This window comes from Pongo abelii, chromosome 18 (assembly GCF_028885655.2).
Source record: "Pongo abelii isolate AG06213 chromosome 18, NHGRI_mPonAbe1-v2.0_pri, whole genome shotgun sequence".
NCBI classification, from domain to species: Eukaryota; Metazoa; Chordata; class Mammalia; order Primates; family Hominidae; genus Pongo; species Pongo abelii.
Window position 1 is genome coordinate 30,469,475 of NC_072003.2, and position 26,295 is coordinate 30,495,769.

At 49.0% G+C, this 26,295-nt stretch overlaps 1 protein-coding gene across 7 annotated transcripts in view; it reads left to right on the plus strand.

Annotated features, from left to right (window-relative positions):
- IL4R (interleukin 4 receptor) overlaps positions 1-26,295 on the plus strand; it is a 54,549-nt gene that overhangs the window by 14,542 nt on the left and 13,712 nt on the right. For 3 of the 7 annotated variants that reach the window (XM_024233513.2, XM_024233511.3, XM_054533680.2), the window contains exons 2-5: positions 15,369-15,456; positions 17,318-17,456; positions 20,077-20,228; positions 21,677-21,828. In XM_024233513.2, the coding sequence (XP_024089281.1) occupies positions 15,387-15,456; positions 17,318-17,456; positions 20,077-20,228; positions 21,677-21,828 (513 nt within the window). In that variant the 5' untranslated portion in view covers positions 15,369-15,386. Of the gene's footprint in view, positions 1-8,385; positions 8,621-10,356; positions 10,376-14,172; positions 14,193-14,266; positions 14,286-15,368; positions 15,457-17,317; positions 17,457-20,076; positions 20,229-21,676; positions 21,829-26,295 lie in introns of those variants that run through there. The other 4 variants (XM_054533676.2, XM_054533678.1, XM_054533679.2 and 1 more) reach the window with 4 other exon arrangements.

Consider the following 26,295-nt stretch of genomic DNA (forward strand, 5'->3'; position numbering starts at 1 on the left):
ACACGGGCTCCCCCCGACAGGCCACCATCTGGGAAAAGGCCAATGGCGTGGAATCATTCTTGACTCCTATTAGCCTTCCTGTTCTCTCTCCCACCCCACAGTATCCATCCTGTCAGCAAATCCTGTGGGCTCTGTCTTCAACACAGATCTAGAATTCAGCCCCTTCTCAACCTACCCATCTCCACAGCCTGGTGTGAGCCCTGGCACCTCTCTCTGGGGCCAGTGTGGTAGCCTCCTCACTGGTACCCACTTCTACCCGTGCCCCCACCACCCAAGCAAGAGAGGTCTTTTTAAGTCTCATCATGTCACTTCTTTGCTCAAAACTCTCCAGTAACTTCTTCCTTGCTCAAATATTTGTTAAAAGAAGAAAGGAATGAATGAATGAATGACCCGTTTGCGTCTGTAATAGCCAGCACACAGGCAGTGCTTGGAAAACACCCACAGCAAGAATAAATGAGGAGATGGCTGGACACAGCAGCTCATGCCTGTAGCATGTTGGAAGGCCAAGGCAGGAGGTTTGCTTGAGGCCAGGAGTTTGAGGTTGCAGTGAGCTATGATTGTGCCATAGCACTCCAGCCCCGGCCACAGAGAGAGATCCCATCTCTACAAAAATTTAAAAATTATCTGAGCATGGTGGTGTGTGCCTGTAGTCCCAGCTACTTGGGAGGCTAAGGCAGGAGGATCACTTGAGCCCAGGAGTTCAAGTCTGCAGTCAGCCATGATGGTGCAACTGCATTCTAGCCACAGAATGAGACCCTGTCTCTAAAACAAAAAAGAGAAGGAGAGTAAATGAGGTACTTGAGCAAGTGGGTGAGGATGGGTGAGCCACAGCAGGCCCACAGGGAGGCTGGTGGGTGCTGTTGGTGGAGGGGGCTGATTTGCGTTCTTGGTGGCTGCAGAGCCAGTCTGTTGCCTCCCCTCCCTCCCACTAGCTGGGCTGGGGACGGAGCCAACCAGGCAGAGCCCGGGCCATTCTGGGGCCCTGGCCTAACCTGCCTTACCATCCCAGTGGGGCCACCGACGTGGCTGCCGGTTCTGGAAACCCCAGTTCTAGGAAGGTTGCTGTCCCAAGAAGAAGTGCATGCCTAGCTTCCTGCCAGCCCAGCCCAGCTGTCCCAGAAGCCAGAGGAAGCTCTGGGCTCGTTTCTTATAAGTAGCATGACTAACTGATTGCGCCATAGGAGCTGAGGTTTCAAGCCAGTTTTTATCGTGGAGTTTCAGGGGTCAGCGGCTCCAAAGCCCCCGGCCCCCGCCCGAGGCCCCTGCTGTCCCTGGATTCCTCTCCACATGCTGCTTGCATCCTGTCTGCAGAACCAGCCCCTCCTCCAAGCCAGGTTTCCTGCCCAGAGGGAAGAAGAGCAGAAGGCCTGTACCGCCCCCTGTGCGCCCCTACTCCTCTGCCCCCCGCCCCCCCTGCCACCCGCTGTGGGTTCGGGAAGAGTCCTGCTGGGTCGCTTCCAGGCTGCTGCTGGCTTCTGACATTTCAAGGCTTAATCACTTAATCTCTCCCGAGTTTTTTTAAAAAGTGAGTCAAGTGTGTTCTCCTGGTGGCGGGTGTGTTTTCCCAGGCCCATGCTTCTGCTCACTTCCTGGCTGCGGCCTTCACTGACTTTGCTGCTTCCTAACTCTGTGACCTTGGCCTTGTCACTTGCTGTCTCTGGGTCTCAGGCCAATGGGGCTCCCCGGACAAAGTTCCAGGGTTTTGGGGACTGCATTTCAAAGGTCAGCAAGCACAGTCCTTAAACACATGGATTCTGGAGTGACAATGCCTAGGTTATGGCTCTGTGACCACCAGCAAGTGCTCTAGCCTTTTTGTGCCTCAGTCTTCTCATCTGTAAAATGGGAATGTTAATGGCACCTACCTCATAGGGTCGTTGAGAGAACCAAATTGATTAATATATTGTAAGTACTTAGAACAGGGCCAGGCACAAAATAAGTACTGCATATACAGTTAACTATGGACAAAAGCTTGGGACCTGGTTCATGTTTAAAAATTATTATTGAGGCCAGGTGCAGTGGCTCATGCCTGTAATCCCAGCACTATGGGAGGCTGAGGCGGGCGGATTAGGAGGTCAAGAGATCGAGACCATCCTGGCCAACATGGTGAAACCCCGTTTCTACTAAAAATACAAAAATTAGCCAGGCGTGGTGGCGTGCTCCTGTAGTCCCAGCTACTCAGGAGGCTGAGGCAGGAGAATCACTTGAACCCAGGCGGAGGTTGCAGTGAGCTGATATCGCGCCACTGCACTCCAGACTGGTGACAGAGCTAGACTCCATCTCAAAAAAAAAAAAAAGATTGTTGAATTTATTATTGCTGAATTTTTTTTTTTTGAGACAGAACTTTGCTCTGTTGCCCAGGCTGGAGTGCAATGGTGTGATCTCGACTCATTGCAACCTCTGCCTCCTGGGTTCAAGCGATTCTCCTGCCTTAGCCTCTCAGCCTCCCGAGTAGCTGGGAATACAGGCACCCACCATCATGCCTGGCTAATTTTTGTATTTTTGTAGAGACGGGGTTTCACCATGTTGGTGAACTCCTGACCTCAGGTGATCCACCTGCCTCGGCCTCCCAAAGTGCTGGGATTACAGGCGTGAGCCACTGTGCCCCACCTATTATTGCTGAATTTTAACCATTCATTCATTTAATATATGTTTATTGTACACATGCTATGCCTGTGTCAGGCACTGTTTTAGGCACTGGGGATAAAGCAGTGAGCAGAGCAGACATAAAGCTCTGCTCTCATGGGCCCTCTTACAGAGGGAGGCAAACAATGCATTTATAGACAAATACATAATTTATATTTGAGGTTACCTATTATACTCCCAACTTGAAAAACTAGCAGTATATTGAGAGTGGCTATTTCACATCTGATGGAGGAATATGTCTTTTGTGAACCATTTATGTTCTTTGCCTATTTTTCTTAAAGGGATGTTTGTCTTACTGATTTGTAAGAACTCTTCATATATTAAGGCCATTAACCGTTCATAATGTAGATTGCTACCTTTTTCTAGTCTTTTGCTTGCCGATATAGTTGGGATGTCATCCTCTCTAAATCTCTTGTTGAAATGTGATCCCCAGTGTTGGAGGTGGGTCCCGGTGGGAGATGTTGGGTCATGGGGACGGGTCCTTCATGGTTTGGTGCTGTCCTTGCCATAGTGAGTGAGTTCTCACAAGATCTGGTTGTTTAGAAGTGTGCGGCACCTCCCTCCTCTCTCTTGCTCTGGCTGTCACCATGTACGCCTGCTCCCCTTTTTCCTTCCCCGTGAATAAAAGCTCCCTGAGGCCTCCCCAGAAGCCAGGTAGATACGGGTGCTATGCTTCCTGTACAGCCTGCAGAGCCATAAGCCAATTAAACCTCTTCTCTTTGTAAATTACTCAGTCTCAGATATTTCTTTTTTTTTTTTTTTTTTTTTTTTTTTTTTTTTTTTTTTTTTAAATTTCTGAAGTATTTATTGATCATTCTTGGGTGTTTCTCGGAGAGGGGGATATGGCAGGGTCATAGGATAATAGTGGAGAGAAGGTCAGGAGATAAACACATGAACAAAGGTCTCTGGTTTTCCTAGGCAGAGGACCCTGCGGCCTTCTGCAGTGTTTGTGCCCCTGAGTACTTGAGATTAGGGAGTGGTGATGACTCTTAAAGAGCATGCTGCCTTCAAGCATCTGTTTAACAAAGCACATCTTGCACCACCCTTAATCCATTTAACCCTGAGTTGACACAGCACATGTTTCAGAGAGCAGGGGGCTGGGGGAAAGGCCATAGATCAACAGCATCCCAAGGCAGAAGAATTTCTCCTAGTCAGAACAAAATGGAGTCTCCTATGCCCACCCCTTTCTACACAGACACAGCAACAATCTGATCTCTCCTTCCTTTCCCCACACTTCCTCCCCTTCTCTTCAACAAAACCGCCATCGTCCTCATGGCCCGCTCCCGATGGTCGCTGTCTCTTCGGAGCTGTTGGGTACACCTCCCAGACAGGGCAGCCGGGCAGAGGCGCTCCTCACCTCCCAGACAGGGCGGCTGGGCAGAGGCGCCCCTCGCTTCCCAGACGGGGCCGCCCGGGCAGAGGCGCTCCTCTCCTCCCAGACGGGGCGGCCGGGCAGAGGCGCTCCTCACTTCCCCGACGGGGCCGCCCGGGCAGAGGCGCTCCTCAGTTCCTCCCAGACCGGGTGGCAGCCGGGCAGAGGCGCTCCTCACCTCCCAGACGGGGCGGCCGGGCAGAGGTGCTCCTCACTTCCCCGACGGGGCGGCCGAGTAGAGGCGCTCCTCACTTCCCAGAGGGGGCGGCCGAGCAGAGGCGCTCCTCACTTCCCAGAGGGGGCGGCCGGGCAGAGGCGCTCCTCACTTCCCAGACAGGGCGGCCGGGCAGAGACGCTCCTCACTTCCTCCCAGATGGGGTGGCGGCCGGGCAGAGGCGCTCCTCACCTCCCAGACAGGGCGGCCGGGCAGAGGCGCTCCTCACTTCCCAGACTGGGCGGCCGGGCAGAGGCGCTCCTCACCTCAGATATTTCTTTATAGCAATGCAAAAATGGACTAACACACTTGAGTTCTGCCTTTTTCTTAAGGCATATTTTAATCTAGGCCAGACACAGTGGCTCGTGCCTCTAATCCCAGCACTTTGGGAGGCCAAGGCGGGTGGATCACTTGAGGTCAGGAGTTTAAGACCAGCCCGGCCAACATGGGGAAACCCTGTCTCTACTAAAAACACAAAAAATTAGCTGGGTGTGTTGGCACACACCTGTAATTCCAGCTACTCGAGAGGCTGAGGCACAAGAATCGCTTAAACCTGGGAGGCGGAGGTTGCAGTGAGCCGACATCACGCCACTGCACTCCAGCCTGGGGAACAGAGCGAAACTCCGTCTCAAAAAAAAAAAAAAAAATCTAGGGAAGTTGAAAACATTTTTGCAGTCAAAGCTATCTTTGCTATCTGCATCTTGAAATAAAATAAACATTCACACATGTAACCTCACTAATCTGATTAGAGATAGTGATAAGTACTGTGACAGAAATAAACAGGGTGCTGTGATAAGAAGTCACAGGGAGGGCCCGCATTAGATGAGGGGGGTCAGAGAAGGCTTCTGAAGTGTTTCTGGTGCAAATGCTTGGAGAAGGGAGAGCTGGGAGTGTATCCCAGGGCTCAGAGGCCAATGGAGGATTGCAGAAGAGGGAGAGGGGATAGGAGGGGAATGTTAGAGGGGTAAGCAGAAGCTAGATCGTCGGGGGCTTGGCTCTTTTTTTCATTTTCTTAAATTAAACTTTTTATTTTCAGATAATTAAAAATTTACACACAGTTGGAAGAAATCATAGAGAAGCCAGGCGTGGTGGCTCATGCCTATAATCCCAGCACTTTGGGAGGGCAAGGTGGGCAGATCACTTGAGGTCAGGAGTTCGAGATCAGCCTGGCCAATGTGATGAAACCCCGTCTATACTAAAAATACAAAAATTAGCTGGGCATGGTAGCTCGCCTGTAGTCCCAGCTACTGGGGAGGCTGAGGCAGGAGAATCACTTGAGCCTGGGAGGTGGAGGTTGCAGTGAGCCAAGATCACACCACTGCACTCCAGTCTGGGTGACAGAGTGAGACTCCATCTCAAAAAAGAAAATAAAAGAAAAAGAAAAAGAAATCATAGAGAGACCCCTGCTTCTATGCTGTTCCCCCTAAGGGCAAGATTGTAGAAATCTGTAATACAGTATCACAGCTGGGATATTGACACTGATATAATCTACTGACCTTATTGGGATTTCCCGATTTACTTGTACTCATTTTTGTGTTTGCGTACACATGTGTGGTTTAGTGCTATGCAATTTTATCACGGCATAGGTTTGTGTACGCAGCCAGGATCCAGCACAGTTCTATCATCACAAGGATGGCTCAAATTCTCCTTTTATAGCCACATCCAACTCCCTTCCTGACCCACCCCCCCTCAGCCCCTGGCAACCACTAATGTGTTTTCCATTTCCATAGTTATGCAATTTCAAGTATGTTACATAAATGGAGTCACGGGGTGTGTACTCTGGGAACTGGCTTTTTTCACTCTAGGGCTTGGATTTTATTCTAAGTCAGAGATGCTTCTCTAATGAGCTGTGAACCCCTTGGGGATCTGCGGCCCCTGTGAAGAAGCCCTTTAGGAGCCAGGGGGTATTGGATGTGTGAGCTGGCCCTGGCCTCATTTCTGATTTTAAAATGGCTCTGGCTGTGATGTGGAGAAGAGGCAGGGTGAGCCTCATCTGCAGCAACTGCTAACTGCCCCCCAGACTTCTCAAAAATTTGCCACTCCCCTGCTCAAAGAGCCTTAAAAGCTGCCCACTGCTTAGAGGACAGGCCTTTGACCTGAGGTCCTCACTTGGGCTTCAGGGATTCTGTGAACCCCTAAAATGGAATGCAGAATTAAGTGTATGCGCATTGCCCGAAACAGGGTTTGGGGTTTGCATTAGACACTCAGATAGGTCATTGACCCCCAAAACACTAGGGACTCTGACTTCTAGACAGATAGTAGTTAAGAACCAAAGCTTTGGAGCTTGAGTGCTGGATTTAAGATCCATGACTGTCACAGCTGTGCAACCTCAGACAAATCACTCAGCCTTTCTGTGCCTTGGTTTCCTCATCTGAAAATGGAGAAAATAATATTACTTATCATAGAGTATTAAATGCATTCATATATGTAAAAGGTGTAAAAGAAAACTTGGCATGTGGTAAACTCTGTGTGTTTAAGCGAATGGTGAGGCTGCCCAGTATAGGAAGGCAGAGCTTTCTAGGTAAAGACTTTCTAGGCCTCCTGGGATTCTCAGGCCCTCTCTGTGTTGGTTGTTGTCATATATGACAGCAGTATTCCTATCAAAGGGATGCCACGTTGTGGTTGCACACTGCACTTAGATCTAGTTGATTGACAGCACTGTTCAATTCAACTATGTCCTTACTGATTTCTGCCTGCTGGATCTGTCGATTACCAAAAGAGTTGAAGTAATAGTAATAATACTATTATTATCCAATAATAGTATTATTCAGAATAATCACAGATTTCTCTATTTCTCCTTGCTGCTCTCAGTTTTTGCCTTACATATTTTGACCCTTTGTTGGTAGTTGCATACACATTAAGGATTGTTATTTACATCTTCTTGGATAATTAACTCCTGAATCATTATATAGTGCCACTTTTTTTTAATTTAAAAATTTTATTTTTTATTTTTTGAGACAGGATCTTTCTGTGTTGCCCAGGCTGGAGTGCAGTGGCATGAACACAGCCCACTGCAGCCTTAACTGGGCTCAAGTGATCCTCCTGCCTCAGCCTTCCCAGTAGCTGGGGCTACAGGCATGTGCCACCTCTAATAACTTTTCTTTAATTTACAATAGTATTAGTTTGTTCTCACGCTGCTCTAAGGACATGCCCAAGACTGGGTAATTTATAAAGGAAAGAGATTTGACTCACAGTTCTGCAGGGCTGGGGAGGCTTCAGGAAACTTATAATCATGACGGAAAGGGAAGCAAAGACATCCTTTTTCACATGACGTCAGGAAGGAGACGTGCCAAGAAAAGCGGGGGAAAGCTCTTTATAAAACCATCAGATCTCATGAGAACTCACTCACTGTCACGAAAACAGCATGGGGGAACTGCTCGCATAATCTAATCACCTCCCACGAGGTCCTTCCCCCAACACGTGGGGATTACAATTCATATTACAATTCAGGATGAGATTTGGGTGGGGACACAGAGCCAGACCATATCACATTATTATTAATTTGTGCCTTCTCTCTTATTTTTTTGATTCGCCTAGGTAGAGATTTATCAATTTCATTGATCTTTTCAAAGAACCAATTTTTAATTTCATCGATGATGTATGCTCCAATTTTGTATTTTTTTCTTCTGCTTGTTTTAGACATATATTGCTTTTCTGTTTCTAGTACTCTAGATGGAAACAGATTATTGATTTTAGAACTTTCTTTCTAAGATATACATTCAATAATATAAATTTCCCTCTAAGCACTGCTTTTGCTACATCTCACAGATTTTGATAGGCTATATTTTCATTTTTATTTAGTTAAAAATATTTTTAATTTCTCTTGTGATTTCTTCTTTGATCTATATGTTATTCGGAAGTGTGTTTTTAAATCTCCAAATACTTGGAAATTTTCTGGCTTTCTTCCTGCTAGTGACTTCTAATTTGAATCCATTGTGTCCTAAGAGCATATTTTGTAGATTTCTAATATTTTAAATCTCTTAAGGTTGTTTTATGTCCCAGAATGTGGTCTGTCTTGGTGATTATTCCACGTGAACTTGAGGAGAATGTATATTCTGCTGTTGTGAGATGTAACATTCTATAAATGGATACCTCTGTTAATATGACCTCAGGTGACTCTTTTTTTTTTTTTTTTTTTTTTTTTAAGTTGCTGCTTCACCATTGGCTTTTGGAGATTTTGCAGATGATAAAATCCCCAGGACTTTTCTGCTGCTCAGTCAGATTTTCTTATCCTACACTTGCGGAACTGTTGTTTGAAATTGACAAGCAGGATGGCCAACTCTGCTCGGCTCATTTTATTTCATCTTATTGGGTTCAGCCTGCAGTTTTAGGAGATGAGATTGAAGGAACTGGTATACTGGAATCCACGGTGGGCTCAGAAGCAAACAAACGTGGGTTCTGATTCTAGCTCTGACCTTTTACCAGCTGTGGGACCTGGTGGATGGGTTATTTGGCCTCTCTGGCCTCACTTTCCTTAGCTAGACAGTTGGGATAACAGCCTACCTTTCAGGATTCTTGTGTGGATTCGGTAAGGTAATACTTCTAAAGCACCTAGCAAAGTGTCAAGTACAAGGTAAGTGCTGGGCAAGCAGGGATTTTGTTCACACAAAGCCTTGACTCAACATAAGGAGGCTGTTTCCAATGGCTGTGCTTAACTGAGACCTGAGAGTGATTGCTTCATCTGTGGCGGGATACAGGCTGAAACTGCCTAGCAACATGTCAGAGGTGGGGTGTTCGCAGGACATCCTTGTCCACGTTGGCAGTTGAGCTTGGCAGGTGACCCCTGAGACCCCTTCCAACTCCACCACTTCAGGAATCTCTTTTTTTTTCTGAGACGGAGTCTCGCTCTGTCACCCAGGCTGGAGTGCAATGGCTCAATCTCGGCTCACTGCAAGCTCCACCTCCTGGGTTCACACCATTCTCCTGCCTCAGCCTCCTGAGTAGCTGGGACTACAGGCACCTGCCACCACGCCCAGCTAATTTTTTGTATTTTTAGTAGAGACTGGGTTTCACCATGTTAGCCAGGATGGTCTCGATCTCCTGACCTCATGATCCGCCCGCCTCAGCCTCCCGAAGTGCTGGGATTACAGGCGTGAGCCACCGCGCCCAGCCAGGAGTCTCTTGATTTAGAATGGGAACTTGAAATCATCTCCCCTTGCCGTGTACTTGACCATGATAACCTGGCACTTATCTTTTTAATTCTTTTACTCACCTGCATCTTTGTTCTTTTTGCCTCTGATGTTCAGGGAAGCCTCTTCTCCCACTGCATCTGTGATTTCTTCTGAAATGTAGCACCCACGCATCCCCGAGAAGCTAGCTGCGGCATGTGTGTGTGTGCACATGGGCGTGCGTAAGTCTGGGTGTGCCTTCCACAACAGATTAAGGATATCAATCCTGACGCCACGCTGGGATGTTTTAGTGAATCTTGACTGGGTTGTCAACTCCCCTGTTTCCCTTTGGAGGACTTTACCATGAAAGTCTTCTGCTGTGTGACTTTGGACAGGTGTCTTGGCCTCTCTGTTTCTCTTTATTCATAATTGAGGCTAAAGTGATACCTTTGCCATCTCTGCCACAGGATACTGTGGCCATCTGTGTAGTTGTGAGAGTAAAAGTTACTAGGACTTGCCGAGGAAATCAGTGTCGGGAACCCACCACCCCATTCCCACCCCTCCTTTACTTGAGACTTTACTTTTGTAACTCTCAGCAAGGAAGACGAGTTTGATCTTTGAGCCGATATGGAGCCTTCCCCAAGAGAGAGCTTTGCAGCCTCATGCTGAGCCAGTTAGGGGCCCCACATCATGTCCAAAATGAATTTAATCAACAAACAGTTACTGAACACGTCCTATGTGCCAGGCGCCGTTGTAGATACTGGGGACTCGGCAGTGAATGGGACAGACCCTGGCTGTCAGGATGACAGACAATTTAAAAAGGGACAGATGTCCCACACTGGCTTGTCCTTTGCACCCCCGGCACTTCGTGAGGAGTAGCGGCCAGTTCCTGTATATAGACTGGCCCTTGGTGTACATTTGTCTGACGTTTCCAAATGATTTATGCATCCTTGGCAGGAACCCAGGAAAAGACATGCTGTGCTCTTCTCAGGCATTGTTTCAGGGAGATGATGTTGGGGATTTGTCCCATTCCTGTTGGTGAGTTTAGATCACTTGGTGAAGGTGGTGTCTGCCAGGTTTCTGTATTGTAACGTTCATTGATATGTATTTTCACTCATTAGTTAATATACAATACAAGTTTTGCAGGGAGTTACTTTGAGGCTGTCATAGTAAAATAGAGCTTTCCCTTCTTCCCTGTTTATTTATTTATTAGAGATGAAGTCTGACTCTGTTGCCCAGGCTGGAGTGTGGTGGTGTGATCATAGCTCACTGCAGCCTCCAACTCCCAGGCTCAAGCCATCCTCCTGCCTCAGCCTCCCAAGAAGCTGGGATTACAGGCACACACCACTGCACCCGGCCTCCTCCATTTATTGATCTATGTCAATACAGTCTCCTGGACTTTAACTCCAAGGGTTACAAGTGGATACCATAATATTCATTTTGATGCTCAAATTGTGCCCGTTTTGTCCAGGTCAAGCTAGCTGCTGAGTACTTCCTTATTGTCTGGCACAAGAATTCCAAGCCTATCTGGTACTTTTCCTTCTCCTGGAATCAGCTATTTCTCTAAGGAGCTCTGGTTCCTTTCAGTACAGAATAGTATTTAGAAGCCAAGACCTGGTCACTAGGAAGGCATGATAATCAAATGTGATGAATGATCTTGGATTGCATCCTGGATGTATAAAGGGCATTATGGAGGCAATTAGCAAAACATAAATAGGGGCTGTGGATGAGATAGCGGTGATGCATCACTGTTAATTTCCTGATTTCGATGGTTGTATTGTGGTTAGGCAGAGAATGTCCTTGTTTTTCTGACGTGCACACTGAGGTATTGGGGTAATTTATTCATTATGGAGATATGTGAGTGTGTGTATGTGTCTCATACACAGATGTTTCTTAATGATGGGGTTTTGTCCCCATAAACTCATCATAAGTTGAAAATATTATTAAGTCAGAAATGTACTTCATACTCCTAACCTACTGAACGTCATAGCTTAACCTAGCTCGGAACACTTGCATTAGCCTACAGTTGGGCAAAGTCATCTAACACAAAGCCTGTTTTGTTATAAAGTGTTGAATAGCTCGTGTAGTTTATGGAATACTGAGAGTGAAAAACAGAATGGTCGTATGGGTGCTCCAAGTACTGCTTCTACTGAACACACATTGATTTCGTACCATCGTGAATTAGGGAAAGAGAGGAAAAGCATGCGTAAGGGAGGAAGGGCTGGATACGGTGGCTCATGCCTGTAATCCCAGCACTTTGGGAGACCAAGGTGGGCAGATCGGTTGAACTCAGGAGTTCAAGACCAGCCTGGGCAACATAATGAGACCCCATCTCTATCAAAAATACAAACACTTAGCCAGGCCTCATGGTGCACATCTGTGGTCCCAGCTACTCAGGAGGCTGAGGTAGGAGGATTGCTTGAGCCCGGGAGGTGGAGGTTGCAGGGAGTCGAGATTGTGCCACTACACTCTAGCTTGGGTAACAGAGTAAACTCCGCGTCTCAAAAAAAAAAAAAAGGAAAGGGAGGAAGGTAAGATCCCTCCAGGTGAAGGGGACAGAGAGAGAAAAGGCGTGGAGGTGGGACTGAGTTTGGTGTGTTTAAGAAGTGCAGGTGGCAGCCGGGTGCGGTGGCTCATGCCTGTAATCCCAGCACTTTGGGAGGCCGAGGCAGATGGATCACCTGGGGTCAGGAGTTCAAGACCAGCCTGACCAGCATGGAGAAACCCTGTCTCTACTAAAAATACAAAATTAGTTGGGTGTGTGGCCCATGCCTGTAATCCCAGCTACTCAGGAGGCTGAGGCAGGAGAATCACTTGAACCCGGGAGGCAGAGGTTGCAGTGAGCCGAGATCGCGCCATTGCACTCCAGCCTGGGCAACAAGAGCGAAACTCTGTCTGAAAAAAATAAAATGAAATGAAATGAAATAAAATAAAATGTTAAAAAGAAGAAGAAGAAGAAGAAGTGCAGGTGGCAGGCGTAGGATGCAATGGATACTGGGCCCAGGTGGAGAGGGAGGTGGAGCCCTGCTGGGGAGGACCTTCAAGTGTGCCCAAGTCACTCGGAGAGCGTCCAGCAGGGGCCTAGAGCTCCTGAGGTGGCCTTACGTTCTTATGGTGCCCCAGACACTGTACACAGTGCTTCAGAGGCAACACCCAGTTCCTGTTTGCTGCAAGCCTGTGAGGTTAGCCTTGGAACCATTCCTGTGCCACAGAAACACAGCCAGAGCACCAAAAGAGAAATGCTGTTAATGGCAAAGAACTACTCACTAGCAGAACAAAGCCTGGGAGCTGCTTTTTTTTAATAAGATCCCAGGAGAGAGACCCAAGCGGGAAGTGAAGGATGGGCACTTGAAACGTTGCAGAGAATATAACCCAGTGCGTGCTGTTTTCTTTTTTCTTTTTCTTTTTTTTTTTTTTTCTCTTTTTGCAACAGGGTCTCACTGTGTCGCCCAGCCTAGAGTGCAGTGGTGCCATCTCGGCTCACCACAACCTCCGCCTCCTAGGCTCAAGCGATTTTCCTGCCTCAGCCTCCTGAGTAGCTGGGACTACAGGCACGTGCCACTACCGCCCGGCTAATTTTTTTTTGTATTTTTGGTAGAGAAGGGTTTCACCATGTTGGCCAGGCTGGTTGTGAACTCCTAAAGTGCTGGGATTACAGATGTGAGCCACCACGCCCGGCCCCAGTACACACTTTTTGGAGGGTATTTGACGTTATGTACCAGGAGTGCTGGGGAAAAGTACACACTTGACTCCGTGAGATTCTGCTTCTTAGCATTTTTTTCTTTCCCTTTTTTTTTTTTTTTTTTTTTTGAGACAGAGTCTCACTCTGTCACCCAGGCTGGAGTGCAATGGCATGGTCTCGGCTCACTGCAACCTCCGCCTCCTGGGTTCAAGCAGTTCTCCCACCTCAGCCTCCCGTGTAGCTGGGACTACAGGTGTGCGCCACCACACTCGGCTAATTTTTGTATTTTTAGTAGAGACAGGGTTTCACTATGTTGGCCAGGCTGGTCTCAAAACTCCTGACCTCGTGATCCACCCGCCTCGGCCTCCCAACTTTCTGTTTTCTTTTCTTTTCTTTCTTTTTTTTTTTTTTTTTTTTTTTTTTTTTATGACACGGTCTTGCTGGAGTGCAGTGGTACGATCTTGGCTTACTGCAGCCTTGACATCCCAGGCTCAAATGATCTTCCCACCTCAACCTCCCAAGTAGCTGGGATTACAGGCATGCACCACCGTGCCTGGCTGATTTTGTTTAATTTTTGTAGAGATGAGGTCTCACTCTGTTGCCCAGGCTGGTCTTGAACTCCTGGGCTCAAGCCATCCTCCCTCCTTAGCCTCCCAAAGTGCTGGGATTACAGGTGTGAGCCACCGCACCTGGCTTCTGAACATTTTTTCTTAATGATAATAGCTGGTGCTATCGGCTGAATGTGTTCCCCCAAATTCATATGTTGAAACTTCATCCCATTGTAGTCATATTAAGAGATGGGGCCTTTGGAGAAGTGATTAAGTCATGAGGGCTCTGCGGTTGGTCATGAATGGGATTAGTGCCCTTATGAAAAGGCTGAAGGAAGTGTGTTTGCCCCTTCTGTCATATGAAGACACAGCAGCATGGCATTATCTGTGAGGAATGGACTCTCGCCAGATCTGGATCTCCTAGTGTCGTGATCTTGGACTTCCCAGTCTCCAGAACTATGCATTAGAAAATTTATTTATTTATTATTTATTTATTTTGAGACGGAGTCTTGCTGTTGTCGCCCAGGCTGGAGTACAATGATGCGATCTCGACTCACTGCAACCTCTGCCTACCCCAGTTCAAGCGATTCTCCTGCCTCAGCCTCCAGAGTAGCTGGAATTACAGGTGCCCGCCACCACACTCGGCTAGTTTTTGTATTTTTAGTAGAGACGGGGTTTCTCCATGTTGGCCAGGCTGATCTCGAACTCCTGACCGCAGGTAATCCACCCACCTTGGCCCCCCAAAGTGCTGGAAATACAGGTGTGAGCCACTGTGTCTGGCCTGAATAATAAAATTTAAAACAATTTTTCAAAAATTCACCATGAGGTCTCACTATGTTCCCTAGGCTGGTCTCAAACCCCTGGACTCCAAGTGATCCACCCCACCTTCCCGAGTAGCTGGGACTAGAGATACACACCATTGCACCCAATAGAGCAATACATTTCTGTTCTTTGTAAATTACCTGCTCTAAGGTATTTTTGTTATAGCAGCCTGTATGGACTAAGCTGACTTGTAATGTTACTTGAGACTTTAAAGTGTTCCGGTCACTGTTGGAGGGCTCTGTCTGTGTTAGCTCATTTAATCCCCACAACACCTCAATCAGATGGGGCTATTCTTAGTCCCACTTTATAGATAAGGAAACTGAGGCCCTGAAGCACAGCTTGCTCAAGGTTCACATCTAGTCAGTGACAGAGCAGGTATTTAAACCTCAGGAGATAATCAGAGAAACATGTGCAGAGGGTTGTCCAAGGAAGGCCACATCCAGAAGCATCTCCCAGGACAGTTGCTGTGTGGCTCACCCTCTGGACTTTGTGGATCTGAGTGTTGTTTCATGATTATAGAGAGAGCTCTGTGAACATGGAGGACCTGTTGTCGGCAGAGACACAAATGGCCAGGGCATGGCTGGGCGCAGTGGCTTAGGCCTGTGATCCCAGCACTTCGAGGAGACCAGAGGGGCAGATCATGAGGTCAGAAGTTCAAGACCAGCCTGGCCAACATGGTGAAACCCCGTCTCTACTAAAAATACAAAAATTAGCCAGGTGTGGTGGTGGGCATCTGTAATCCCAGCTACTCGGGAGGCTGAGGCAGGAGAATCGCTTGAACCCAGGAGGTGGAAGTTGCAGTGAGCTGAGATTGCACCACTGCACTCCAGCCTTGGAGACAGAGCGAGACTCTGTCTTGGAAAAACAAACAAGCAAACAAACAAATAAATGGCCAGGGCAGGGGAGGGTTGCGTGTTGAATAAGATGAACTCTGCTGGAAGCACAGGTCAGCACTAACCTGCTTCCTCTCTCTCCGCAGGTGCCTTGGCATCTCCCAATGGGGTGGCTTTGCTCTGGGCTCCTGTTCCCTGTGAGCTGCCTGGTCCTGCTGCAGGTGGCAAGCTCTGGTAAGTCACCACTTCTCAATCATTCATTTGTTGGCTATTAATGGTGTGCCAGGGTCCTGCAGTATGTCACCTGGCCTTATGGAGATTACACTACATTGGGAAGGGACAGCCAATGACAAGTGGCCCTGATTATCAGTAAATTCTAAAGATTGTTAGAAAGTGATGGGGCCGGTGCCGTGGCTCACACCTGTAATCCCAGCACTTCGGGAGGCCGAGGCGGGAGGATCGCTTGAGCCCAGGAGTTCGAGGTCAGCTTGGGCAACATAGGGAGACCTTGTCTCTACAAATAATAAAAGTATTAGCCAGGTGTGGAGGTGCACACCTGTAGCCCCAGCTACTCAGGAGGCCGAGGTGGGAGGATCCCTTGAACTCAGGAGGTGAAGGCTGCAGTGAACTGTGATCGTGCCACTGCACTCCAGCCTGCGTAAGAAAGTGAGACCCTGTCTGAAAAAAAAAAGAGAAGGTGATGGGGAAAGAACACAGAACAGCATAAGAGGGGGTTGGGGAAGCTGGATGGAGTGGGGGGGATTGCAGTTTAAAGTAGAGAAGTCAGGGAAGGGCTCATTGAGCTGACTTGGAGGAAGCGGGAACCGTGCGGATATCTGGGGAAGGCTCATTCTTGGCAGAGAGGCCCTGCACTGAGCCTGGCGGGAGGGTTGAGCACAGGAGGGAATGTGGCGGAGGAGAGTGAGCAGCAGGAGGGAGCAGCGAAGGTCAGCAAAGTGACAGGGTGGCTGAATCAAAAAGGACCTTGCAATGTTGAGCAGAGGATCCATATCATCCATTATGTTCCAAAGGACCCCTCAGGATGCCGTGTGGAGAAAGGATGAGGGTGGAAGCCAGGAGATCTGGAGGGAGGTCTGGAGTGGAGGAGATGAGAGGCTCTGGATCCCTCTGGGAGGCAGATTTGAGGACAGATTGGAATTGAGGTGAAAGAGAGAGAAAGAGAAGTGGCCAGGATGACTCCAAGATTTCTGACCTAAACTACTGGGAAGGACGCAGTTGTCATTTCTGAAATGCAGAAGGATGCCAGAAGAGAAGGTACTTTGGGGAGGGGCAGGAATCAGGAGTTAGTTTTGGACATGAGATAAGCTTGGAATATTTATTTGCTATCTAAGACAGCTCCTTAACATGGTAAGCCCTTATGCAAGTCATTGTCAGCTGAGATGGGCATGGCACTGAGCGTGGGAGCATGGAGGCGCCCAAGGGTCAGGGGCTGGGTAGTCTCATGCTCAGGTGATTTAGCAAACTCAGTGTACATCCTGCCAGTTCCAGTCCTGCCGTGGCCACTGACAAGCTAGGAGGGTGCTGAAAGGAGATGGACCCCGATATCTCCTCCAGCCCATCCATCTCCTCTCTCCCATTGGCCAGACCCAACTGGAAACCAAAGGCCAAGGGTACCCAGTGATGAAGACTGTGGTATCAGCCTCTTGAGCACAGAGAGGGCAGAAAGGGGTGGAGACTAAGAGGGGCGCAGATAGTGGGCAAATGGGGAAGTGGCAGTTCCCCTAGCTCAAGGGCAGAGGCTTGGTGTGATGGAATGGCACTCCTTAAACTGATACATATTTTCCCTTTAATTTGGCCAAGAACAAGTTGTCAAGTTTGTGTAAGATAAAGGTGCACTTGGTTCATTCTTCTCTAACGGCCCCCGCACCCATGGGTATTTCTTCAGCTTCCACAGTCGTCCTGACACTAGCTGGGAAGCTCCAGCAGCCCTGGTCGTGGCCCCAGCTCTGTGGGCGCTGGCCCTCAACTTTGCTTGCGCTGTGGTTTTGTGCTATTCCCCTTGGTCCTGTTTGGGTGCAAGTCCCCCTCACGCATTGCGTTCCTGGCCGCTCAGGCTGCTCCTGTGTCTCCCCAGGGAACATGAAGGTCCTGCAGGAGCCCACCTGCGTCTCCGACTACTTGAGCATCTCTACTTGCGAGTGGAAGATGAATGGTCCCACCAATTGCAGCACCGAGCTCCGCCTGTTGTACCAGCTGGTTTTTCTGCTCTCCGAGTAAGCCTGCGCTGGAGCTGGAGGTTTGGGGAGGTTGTGCCCAAAGGGTTTGCCCCAAGAGTGAGCTGGGTCCAGGTGGTGCGCTGGAGCGCAGGATGCTGAGTAGGGTTTGCTGCTGTTTATATGGTGTTAGAGGGGAGGTCCCATCTCCGGGGACATGTTTTGTAGGATACAGTGGAGTGCATGGTGGGAGTGTTGGTCCACATGGCACATGGATACGGCTGGAATACTGGACTAGACCAGCAGTTCTCACACTTTTTGGTCTCAGGACCCTTTTTCACACTTAAAAATGAGTGAGGACCCAAAGGGCTTTGGTGTAGGTAACACATCGTTCTATATTTACCTAATTAGAACTTACAATGGAGAAATTTTGTAATTTTTAAAATATTAAAACAATTTACAATTTTTTTTCGTATTGAAATGGAGGTCTCACTGTGTTGCCCAGGCTGCTCTCAAACTCCTGGGCTCCAGTGATCCTGCTGCCTCAGCCTCCCAAAGTGCTGGGATTACAGGTGTGAGCCGCTGTATCTGGCCCAAAATGGAGAAACTTTAAGTCACAACAACACGCAAGCCCACATTCAACAAATTGTCAGATCAATGACATGATCACAGGTCATGTAGCCTCTAGAAAATTCCACCGTATGCCAGTGTGAGAGAGTGAAAAGGCAAATAACATTCCTGTATTATGATGAAAAGAGTTTTACCTGGTGGGCCCAGACCACACTTTGAGAACCATTGGACTAGACCCTTGATTGAGGAGTACAGTGTTGAGAGTGGAGTTCTCTGTGATGGTGGATGGACCAGGGGACCTGGCATAGGAGTCAGGTGGTTCCCTGGGCTACTCCATGGTGCACATGCTTTGTTATACTGGTGCCCAGGACATAATCACGTACACAAGACACACAGTTACGGGGCAGACTGGGGATATACGGCATACCAGCATGCAGGGTACACCAGTAGAGGTGGTATTCCATGATTATTCTAAGGTAGATGGGCTGTGCTTTGTTTCCATTGGCTTAGTCCAGGGATTGGCAAACTATGGCCTGTGAGCCAAATCCAGCCCACTGCTTGTTTTTGTAAATAAAGTTTTATTGAAACACACTGGCTGCTTTTGTGCTACATCAGCAGAATTGAGTAGTTGTAACAGAAACTGCATGGCCCTCCTTTATGTTTTGTTTTGTTTTTTTTTTTCTTTGAGACAGAGTTTTGCTCTTGTTGCCCAGGCTGGAGTGCAGTGGCACAATCTTGGCTCACTGCAACCTCTGCCTCCCGGGTTCAAGCAATTCTCCTGTCTCAGCCTCCCGAGTAGTTGGGAGTACTGGTGCCTGCCACCACACCCGGCTAATTTTTTGTATTTTTGGTAGAGACCAGTTTTCACCATGTTGGCCAAGCTGGTCTTGAACTCCTGAACTCAGGTGATCCACCCGCCTCAGACTCCCAAAGTGCTGGGATTACAGGCATGAGCCACTGAGCCCAGGCTCCTCCTTTATCTTAATTGAAATAATTCAGAAATGGAAAGTCAAATACTGCATGTTCTCACTTATAAGTAAGAGTTAAATAATGTGTACACATGGGCATTATTCCATGTACAATGGAATAACAAACATTGAAGACTTGGGAGGGTGGGAGAGGGGTGAGGGAAGAGAAGTTACTTAATGGGCATAGTGTACACCATTAGGGAGACGGACCCACCAAAACCCCAGACTTCACCACTATGCAGCATATCCAGTGAGAACAGATCTGGGGCTTCCATCAAAATTGCACTTGTAAGGCCGGGCGCTGCGGTGGCTTGCGGCTATAATCCCAGCACTTTGGGAGGCTGAGGTGGGCAGATCACTTGAGGTCAGGAGTTCAAGACCAGCCTGGCCAACGTGGTGAAGCTCCGTCTCTACTAAAAATACAATTAACTGGGTGAAGTGGTGCACACCTGTAATCCCAGCTACTAGGGAGGCTGAGGCAGGAGAATTGCTTCAGCCCAGGAGGTGGAGGTTGCAGTGAGCCGAGATCACATCACTGTACTCCAGCCTGGGTGATAGAGTGAGACTTTGTCTCAGGAAAAAAAAAAAAAAAAAAAAAAAACCACACTTGTACCCGCTAAATTTATACAAATAACTGAAAAAAAAAAAAAAAAAAAGGAAATTGTGTGGCCTTTGAAGTCCAAAATACTAACTATCTGGCCTGTTACAGAAAAAGTTTGCAGACCCCTGGCCTAGCCCATGAGATGTGGGTTGGCTGTTAAGGTGGAACATTGGAATTATCCTACAATGGCCAAACTGTGCGACGCAGAGCTTATGTTGTTCTAAATTAATTAGTGCCACCAGTTCTTCCCTTTCATGGGCTTTCAGGGACAAGCTGAGTCCCAGGATCAGGGCCGGCAGCTAGGCAGGTGTGAGGAGCAGCCCTGGTCCATGTGGTAAGAGGCTGTGGCCAGCAAGAGAGGCAACCCTGGTCGGCTGCCCCAGCACACCCTGGCCGCTCCCAAGCCCCCAGATCTGTCCTCACATCCGTGATCGGGAAGCTGGAAGAGTCTGATGCGGTTCCTGGAGGCATGTCCCGGACACAGCTGTGGGGCCCAGCCAGCCTACAGGTGACCGGCCTAACCCAGCCCCTGCGTCTGCAGAACCCACACGTGTGTCCCCGAGAACAATGGAGGCGCGGGGTGCGTGTGCCACCTGCTCATGGATGACATGGTCAGTGCAGACAACTATACGCTGGACCTGTGGGCTGGGCAGCAGCTGCTGTGGAAGGGCTCCTTCAAGCCCAGCGAGCATGGTGAGCAGGACGGAGTGCGGCAGGGGTGGGTGGGTGTGTTCCCACAGCTGCCTGGGCTGAGGGTGGGTGGGGGAGGGGAGGAAGTGGGGTCACAGCAACAGCAGGAGGAAGCTGCCTGTATTTTCCCGAATCTGATGGGATTCCTGCCCCTGCCTGGGCCTCAGTCCTCCCACCTTTGAAACGGAGCTGGGCGCAGTAGACCACCAAGCCCCCTTCAGCCCAGCTGTTTCCACCCCTGACCTTAAGTGCTCAGGAAGGCGTATTGAGATGAGGCGTGCTTGCTGGAAGGCATGCCTGCTGCTGATTGAAAACCGAACTGGGAACAGTCTTTCTGTGTCTACTGGTCAGCTGCCGCAGCTTTGGATGGTCTTGACCGTGGGCGGCTGACCTTCTCCTGGTACCTGGAGTCCCTGCAGGAATCCCCCGTGAGCTTGCTGGGGTGTGGTGACAGGAGTTTAAAACATGCGTTATATTCCGGTGATACGTGATATAACATGCATCACAGGAATATAAACCTGAGGTCTCATGGATATGATTGCTTCAGAGGAGACCGAGTTTTAAAACAGATGAATCAAAGTAAAGAAAAATACTCAGTAAATCATCATAAAGTACAGAGATGTGGCCAAAGGTGTGAAGGATGCAGCTGTAAAAGCTGAAGTTTGAGGCCGCGTGTGGTGGTTCACGCCTATAATCCCAGCACTTTGGGAGGCCAAGCCAGAGAGATCACCTGAGGTCAGGAGTTCGAGACCAGCCTGGACAACATGGTAAAACCCCGTCTGTACTAAAAATACAAAAAATTAGTCTGGCATGGTGGCAGGCGTCTGCAATCCCAGCTACTTGGGAGGCTGAGGAAGGAGAATGGCTTGAACCCAGGAGGAGAAGGTTGCAGTGAGCTTAGATCATGCTACTGCCCTCCAGCCTGGGCGACAGAGCGAGATTACGTCTCAAAAAATAAATAAATAAATAAAAAATAAAAATAAAAAAATTTTCAAAAAGGCTGAAGTTTGGGTTACTTTGGCTCATACACTTTGCCTTCACTGTAGAAAGGTGGTTAATAAAGACCAGGCACGGTGGCTCATGCCTGGAATCCCAGCACTTTGGGAGCCCAAGGCAGGCAGATCACTTGAGCCCTGGGCGACTGAGGCTGCAGTGAGCTGTGATTGTGCCACTGCACTCCAGCCTGGGCAACAGAGGGGGACCCTGTCTCAAAAAAGAAAAAAAAAAGGTAATTAATAAACACTAAAGTTCTATGTAGAATTTTAGCAACATTATCGTTATTATAATCATCTGTGCTATGGATCTGAATCTGTGTGGTGCTCCAGAAGTATGCTACAGAGGTTTTGTCGACCAAAAATCTGGGTGGTGGCTGTGGGTTGCAGGCCGGGGCTGGGCTGGGTGATGGGGGAGTCACTGCACAGATCCTCACATAGAGGCCGCTTCTCCCGCAGTGAAACCCAGGGCCCCAGGAAACCTCACAGTTCACACCAATGTCTCCGACACTCTGCTGCTGACCTGGAGCAACCCGTATCCCCCTGACAATTACCTGTATAATCATCTCACCTATGCAGTCAACATTTGGAGTGAAAACGACCCGGCAGATGTGAGTGGGCATGCTTTGATGTTTTTATGTGACCTCTGGGGAACAGGGTGAGTGACCAGCAGAGGCCCAGTCCCTGGAGCCAGGAGCCTGGGAGGCAAGCCCTGGGGCTGGATAGCAAATCCCAGGAGCTAGAGACCTGGCTTTTCACCTGGCTCTGCCCCAGTCAAGTCCCTTTGCTTCCTGGCCCCCCACCCCTCACATCAGAGAAGGGGAGTTATTTCTGCATGCCGCTCCTCCTCTGTAAAGGTAGGGCTGTGGGCCGCGTCTGTGTTTCCCAGTTTGGGGGACGCAAGCAATCGTAGGTGGCACATTGACAGTTCACTTGAGTAGCCCTATTATTGAAGAGAATAATACTGACTCAAGAGAGAGTGACCCGTGTCAGTTCCCTTTTGAGGCCAACCGGTTAAGGAGGAAGTCTCTGTAGAGCTGACTCGTTTACTAATTCCTCTTAATGAAGAGAGCAGAGGCCACACCCCAGGCTTAGACTTTCCCAAGAAAACAAGATCAGTTTGTTGGTTGTTCCCCATGGAAGCTGGTCCTGACATTCCCTTCACAGTAGTGGTGGTGGAGTTTTTGTTGTTGTTGTTTGTTTGTTTTGAGACAGAGTCTCACTCTGTCACCCAGGGTGGAACGCAGTGGCGTGATCTTGGCTCACTGCAACCTCTGCCTCCTGGGTTCTAGCGATTCTCCTGCCTCAGCCTCCTGAGCAGCCGGGACTACAGGCACCTGCCACCGTGCCTAGCTAATTTTTGTATTTTTAGTAGAGATGGGGTTTCACTGTGTTGGCCAGGCTGATCTCAAACTCCTGACCTCAGGTGATCCACCCGCCTCGGCCTCCCAAAGTGCTGGGATTACAGGGTGTGAGCCACCGCACCTGGCCAGTGGAGTTCCTTCTTAAATACATGTATTGACATCTTTAAAAAGAGCAAGAGGATTTACAGGAAACATTCAGGTCAATAATGGCAGGGGCCATCCACAGTGGGTGGCTGAGTCCCCCTATTTTTGCTGCCGGTGTGCGAGGAGGTCATTTCCTGCCACCCATGTTTCCCCACCCTGAATCCACCTTCCTCACATTCCCATTGGAGGGACAATCTCTGGACATGTGGGACCTGGGGTCCCACAGGGCTGCATTCCAATGCCTGCTCTGCCACTTGCCAGCTGTGTGATGTTGGGCGTATCCCATAACCTCTTTGTGCCTCAGTTTCCTCATCTGTAACACAGGAGTGACAAGAGCACCCACCCACAGGGCTATGAGAGTACAAGGTGTGTGATACAGATGAGCTCCCCTGTTTGGCACGCATGTGTCCTAAAAGCCATGTACCCTTTCTCTTGACTGCCCCAAGCCACAGAGATCCCCATCTGCCCGCTGTCCCACACACTGGTTTGTCATTTGTTCCTTGAGGTTTGTGAGGGCCGGTTCTGTGCATCCCAGGGGCCCAGGCTGGGCCTGGTTGGCTCTCAGGGAGCAGGCACCCACCACCTTAAGCTCCCATGCTGGCGTTTGTCGCTGCTTCCTCTCAATCTGACCAAGCCAGGGGTGTTGATTTACATCTCTCAGGTCCGGTTTCCCCTTTGGCACTGGGCCAGGTATGGGGAAGGAGCAGGAATGGGGCAGTCGACTCATGCAGCAGAGGCTCAGAAAGCTGGGGGCGTGGGGGGAAGGAGTGCACAGATGCTAGAGAATGGGGCAAGTTTTGTTTGGTCAATAAATCTCCTTCTCATGCCCCAGGCCTGTGCAAGACCTACAGAGAGTCCCAAGGATAGGCTGGGGGGAAGAGAAAGGTACCACCTTTAGAGTCCAAAGATATGTTATTTAATATTTTCATATTTCTAGATCTCTGCCTTCAGGCATGGCTGGATCCAGCTTCTGGGAACCTGCCCAGCTCTGCACCCTGCTTTATTCTGTACTGGCTTCATTTTTAGGCAGGCTCTTCCCTCATGTAGTGGCAGATATGCCTACTAGTTGGCTCCCGGCCTGCATCCCAAAGCCACAGTGGGAAAAGGGTTTTTCTTCTTGATGACTCTAGTAAGAGTCCTGAGGCTGCTGCTCAGTGACCTGGCTTCGATCCTGTGCCAGCCTCTGAACCAATCACTGGCTGTGGGTGGAGAGAGGGTGCTGGTGGAGGGCCCTGTTTGCCCAGGGAGGAGTCACATACCTGCCTCTAGGGCTGCAAGTAGGCTCAGCTCCACCCAAACCAGATGAACTAAAAATAAGGCAGGAGTGGCTTCCCCAGGGGAAACTGGGGAAGAGGAAGCAGGGCTGTGCTGGCTAAAATGCCAGCCAGGTTTAAGACCTGGCACCAGATGCCAGTCATGGGATTGGATTGGTCAGCATGCCTGGGCTATGGCTTAGGGGCATGTTGGTGCTCAGGGATGCCAGAGGCCTCTGGATACCGGGTCTGAGGCAGAAGGATGAAGTCCAGCTTCTCTTGTGGGTGGAACAGTGGCAACTGAGATACCCCATCTCTCCCTTCCCAAGGACAGAGCTGAACATAAAGAATTTAGTGATTGGCCAGAGCTTGGCCACATGCTCCCCTCTGATGAATGATAGGCCAGGCGATGGGATTGGCACAATTGGCTTAGACCAATGAGGGTTGGCCCTGGAGTTGCAGGCAGTGGAGTTCTGTCCTAAGCAGTGGGCACCTAAACCCGACGGCATAAAAGCTGGGCGGGTGTCCACCTGCGTCTGCCACAGCGCTGCAGACACCAGCTGTGGCTCATACTGAGTGGGATAAATTCCAGAAAGAAACATTAGGAACTTACTATAGAATTTTGGGGCTAGAGCTACTCATTCATTCCCCTAGATGATTTCTAGGCAAGGTTCCATAGTGGAGGGGGAGTTTTGGCTTGGGCATTGAAGGATGCATAGGAGTTTTCTAGATAGGAAAAGAAGGGAAGGGTAGACCAGGCAGAGGGAACTGCATGACAAAAGGTTTATGGGTCTGAAAATTCATGGAATGTTTGAGGATTATGGGGATGGGGGATGTGGGAATGTGTGTAGTGAAAAAGCACCAAACAAAGCCAAAAGTTTAGTTAGAGCCCTGAATGCATGCCTTATAATGGTTTCCATATTTTATACACCTACTATGTGCCAGGCACATTGCTCAGGGTCACACAGCTGGAAATGGCAGGGCTGAGTTTTTGTTTTTGTTGTTGTTGTTGTTGAGACAGAATCTCACTCTGTCACCCAGGCTGGAGTGCAGTGGCGTGATCATGACTCACTGCATCCTTGACTTCCCGGGCTCAGGTGATTCTCCCACCTCTGCCTCCCAGGTAGCTGGGACTACAGGCACAGGCCACCACGCCAGGCTAATTTTTTGTATTTTTAGTAGCGACAGGGTCTCGCCGTGTTGTCCAGGCTGGTCTGGATCTCCTGGCTTCAAGTGATCCCCCTGGCTCCGCCTCCCAAGGTGCTGGGATTACAGGCTTGAGCCACCACATCCAGCCCAGATCTGAGATTTGCACCCAGTATTTGAACTCCCAAGCCTGGGCTCTTTTTCCTCCCATGGACATTTCACTCAGAGATGGTCTCCCAAACACCTGCTCTTCTTGTTAAAAAACAGACAAACCGCAAGTAGTTCTTTGGAAGCTCAGATTTCTCTTTTGTTTCTTAGTAAAACATTTCCCAGTTCCCAGCTCCCTTCCAGGGTGTAAGATTTCTTCGGTAACTTACATCTAGCTGTTGCTTCTTGTTTACTTATGTTTAGAAAGAAAGACGAAAGGGAGTGAGAATTTTCTCTCCCTTCCCCAATCTCCCCCCAATTCACACCCCACCCTCAGCTCCTCTGTAATAGAAAAATCTCTGAACTGCCTGTAGTTGCTCCAGCAATCTATTGGAACTTTGCTTCTTTCTTGTGAAAAAACCTCCCCTTGGCTCACTTTGCACCAGATTTCCCCAAATGTGCTTCCGACCATAAGCAGAAATGGAGCTGCCAGTAACCAGGAAGAAACTGCCGGGGGCTGAAGAGGAGGAGGAGAGGGAGGTGCATAGCCCTGTATCTTGCAGGGAGAGGGGTGACAGGATGAGAACTCAGGTTGCTCACTTGCCATCACGGTCAGTCATGAATATGGCACTCATGTGTCACTTTTTAAAGCTTTTTTGGAGGGTAAAAGTAATAGTTACACGAAATAAAAATACAAATGGTACAAAAGGACTTAGAATGGAAATATGTTTCTCTCCTGACTCCAGCCTCCTGTTTTTCTTCCCAGAGACTGACCATTGCTGTCTGTCTCTTGCCAGAAGGGAAAGGGAGGCGAGATTAGGGCAGGCAGAAGGCATATGCGTCCTTTAGAGAGAGCTGATGTTTATACAAGCAAATGTGTGTGTTCATGCATCGCTGTCTTAGTTTTCTATTGCTGCATAATAATGGTACCACCAGCTTCACAGCTTTAAACAACACCCATTTATTATCTCACAGTTTCTGTGGTTGGGAGTCTGGACATAGCTTAGCCAGGTTCTCTGCTTTA